General features: G+C 24.6%; 3 protein-coding genes across 3 annotated transcripts, besides 1 other annotated feature; 2 read left to right on the top strand and 1 right to left on the bottom strand.

Annotated features, from left to right (window-relative positions):
* Positions 1-908, bottom strand: EDI_229610 (nuclear acid binding protein, putative; the record flags this gene model as incomplete). Its single annotated transcript, XM_001734330.1, has 1 exon — positions 1-908. A coding segment is annotated over one exon (908 nt), but the record flags the coding sequence as incomplete, so codon positions are not given.
* Positions 909-944: 36 nt separating this feature from the next.
* Positions 945-1,318, top strand: EDI_229600 (small nuclear ribonucleoprotein sm D1, putative; the record flags this gene model as incomplete). Its single annotated transcript, XM_001734329.1, has 2 exons — positions 945-1,227; positions 1,278-1,318. The coding sequence occupies 2 exons, from the start codon at positions 945-947 to the stop codon at positions 1,316-1,318; spliced, it is 324 nt and encodes a 107-aa protein (XP_001734381.1).
* Positions 1,319-1,942: 624 nt separating this feature from the next.
* Positions 1,943-1,964: a sequence feature (AT_rich).
* Positions 1,965-2,144: 180 nt separating this feature from the next.
* EDI_229590 (uncharacterized protein) lies at positions 2,145-3,134 on the top strand (the record flags this gene model as incomplete). Its single annotated transcript, XM_001734328.1, has 3 exons — positions 2,145-2,246; positions 2,307-2,585; positions 2,646-3,134. 3 exons carry the CDS (start codon positions 2,145-2,147, stop codon positions 3,132-3,134), a joined length of 870 nt encoding a protein of 289 aa, XP_001734380.1.
* Positions 3,135-3,291: the final 157 nt, after the last annotated feature.

Genomic DNA, 3,291 nt, shown 5'->3' with positions numbered 1-3,291 from the left:
ATTTTTTCATCAATCATTTTCTCTTCTTCAATTGATAATGGTTTAATTGGTTCATTTTCTTTAGTAATAAAATGACTAGGCATATCAGGGAACCAAGTTTTGCTTTGGAAATTAAGATCTTTTTCATATCTTATTTTTACTTTATCTTCATCAAATAATACATGTATCATTTCATTAATTGCTCTTTTTGCATCTTCAATATTTTTAAATTCAATTAATGCACATCTATTATTTATCCCAATTCTAATTCTATCAACTGGTCCATATTGAGTTAATTTAGAGAATATTTTCATTTCATTATTATTTAATCCTCCAACCCATAATACTCTATTAACTTCATATTCTTTTGTACGATGTCCTTTTTTATTATTTTCTTTTGGTTGATTAATTTGATTTACTTCTTTTTCTTCATCTTTTAATATTTGATTAAGGTGTTGATAAATTATTTCATTTTCTTGTGCGTTTGTTTCTGTTTGGTAATCTGTTTTGTTTTGATTGGTTTGTGTAAATGTAGTACCTGTTTCTGCTTTTCCATATCCTATTTTCAGTGTTGTGCCTCCATATGTTGTTCCATTTAACTCTTCTTTTGCCTCTTTAGCACTTTCTTCCTTACTGAAGTGAATAAACATAAAATTTTTACCTTTTGGTTGATTAATACTTTCAATACTTCCATATGCTTCAAACAATCCTCTTAATTCCTCTGCCATTCCAGGAAGTAAATTCCCAACATACAATGTCTTTTTATCTTCATGAGGATTAGCTACTTGTTGCATAGATTTATCTGGAGCAGGAGGTGGTGGAGGTGGTGGTGGTTGAGAGAGTTGGAATGGTTGAAGATATCCCATTTGATAATAGGATAAATAATTGGGGTCAGAAAAAGGAAAAAATGGGTAGTTTGGATATTCCATCTTCAAATAGAACTCAAAAAGATCATTTCTTATAACATGAAATTAGTAAGATTTTTGATGAGGCTAACAAACGAAGTCGTTACTATTGAATTAAAGAGTGGGGTGATACTCACTGGAACAATTGTTGGTGTTGATAACTACATGAACGTCCATCTAAAAGTTGTAAAAATGACACAAAAAGGAAAAAATCCAATTGACCTAGACCAATCAACAGTAAGAGGAAACACAATCAGAAATATAATACTTCCAGAATCATTAAATCTTGACACTTATCTTGTAGATGATACCCCAAGACTAAAAGTTAAAGCAGCAGTAAAAAGTTTGTTCTTCTCTTCTTTTACTTCTTATTGTAATACATAACAATTTTAGCTGCATTGAAGAAAAAAACAGAATTAAAACCAAAAAAATGATTGAATTTTTGTTATTTCTATTTTTGTTCTTAAAGACTTATGATAAAATAACTTCATTATGATTTATTTGATTTAACCATTTTGTCTATTCAAACAATTTCTTTTTTACTTTTATAAGACTTTGTTGTATTTTAAAAGTAAAAATAATCTTCTTTAAGTTATTAGTTAACAAGAGTTTCAATAAATTTAACTCTAAAATAATAAGAAATTGTATAAACTAAAGAGTGTAAATGGTTGTAATAGAAAATGAAAGATTTTATTGTTTTTTCTTTTAAAAGATCAGAGTTTAATATCAGTTAAAAAGAAGGAAATTGAATACTTTTCTTAGATGAGGATATTTTATTTATGAGTTAGAACAATATTATCTATATATTTGTATTATTTTGAGTATTGGTAGTTCAATGGAAAGGAGTAATAATGATAGAATAGAATTTATCAAGAAATTATAAATAGCAAAGAAGAACAGATAGTTTTAACATAAAAAAATTATAAATGAAGAAGATAGTACTACAGATGATTATTTAGTATAACTTTTTATCTCAAGATATGTTTAATGAACTAAATAGAAGAATCTAAAAATTATTAATTCTTAATATGTTGAGAAATCTTTATATAAATGATACCTTATAATATATTTATTTATTTTCATTAACCAAGAATAATATATTATACCAAATCAATAATTATATGATTTCATTTTGATTACTTTTGATTCTTTCTATATTTGGAATAACATAAAAAATAATAAAATGGTTTTTAGAAAAGAAGAAAAATAAAATGAGCTAAAAAAGAAAGAAATAATAGATCTATTCTTTTTTTTATTTAAATGAGTGTTTCATATGAAGAAATTCTCAAACAAATTGAAGAAGTAGAAAGTAGTATAGATAGAGTTGAGGTTAGAATAACAGAATTAACAGAAGAGGTAAGGGTTTGTGGATAATTGTGTTATAAAGAATTAATAAGAAGAAATAATGATTTAAAAAAATAGAAGTTACAAGGAACAACACAAGATAAAGGACTCAGCTGTTCAATTCAAAATGAAATTATTACAACTGAAAGAAATAATTTTGAAATTCTTTGTAAAACTGTAGAACAAGTTAAACAATTAGAATCAGTAACTCAAACAACATTTAAATCAGCAACAGAAAATATTGAATTATCTCTTGAAAAAAATCAAGAACAAACAACAGGAGAAATTAACACCATTAGAGATGATATTTCATTAACAGCAAAAATTGTAGATTCATTAGTAGAATTACATGATGAAGTTTGATATTAAATTTTTTAGTATAAGAAATGAATTTAAAATAGATGTTTAATAACTTAGATTGAATCTAATCTCTCTTTAAGTCAAATTAGACAATTTTCAATGAAAAATTATTTACCTAAAATATCTCAAATTGCTGAAATTATGCAACATAATACAATTTATATTTTATCAGAGTTTTGGATGTGTGGATTAATTCAATATGAAACTCCTATTCTTTGTTTTTGGAATAATGATAAAACATTGGCAATTCATTTGTTTTCATCATATTGTCTTGTTTATCAAAATAATCAAGAATTTAAATTCGATATTTCAAAAGGAATTCTCTCTCGTGTTGAACGTAATCCTCATTTAAAATGGAAAGATGTAAATGATTTTGTTCATAAAGAAACACATAATAAAGATGTATACACTCCAATGGGTAAATCTAAATTTTCATTTATTGTAAGTACAGATAATATTTTAATTAGATATGATAGTGGAGATATGATAGCAATTGATAGTCTTGGAGAATGTATTTTTATTGATGGTAAATTAATAACAATCTAATTTACTTGTTTATTTTAATCTAATTTCTTTTCATTATCAATTCTTCTTTAACTAAATTATCTTTATTTCGTTATATATAACATTAATAAACTAATTGAACTTAAAAATAAGAAAACGAAATTTGTAATCTGAAAAAGTATTTTCAGAAATAGAAGAA

The sequence above is a fragment of the Entamoeba dispar genome, genomic scaffold, assembly GCF_000209125.1.
Source record: "Entamoeba dispar SAW760 scf_1105229458197 genomic scaffold, whole genome shotgun sequence".
Lineage (NCBI taxonomy): Eukaryota > Evosea > Mastigamoebida > Endamoebidae > Entamoeba > Entamoeba dispar.
The sequence above is the reverse complement of the archived record's forward strand: the minus strand, read 5'-3'. Positions and strand labels throughout refer to the sequence as shown.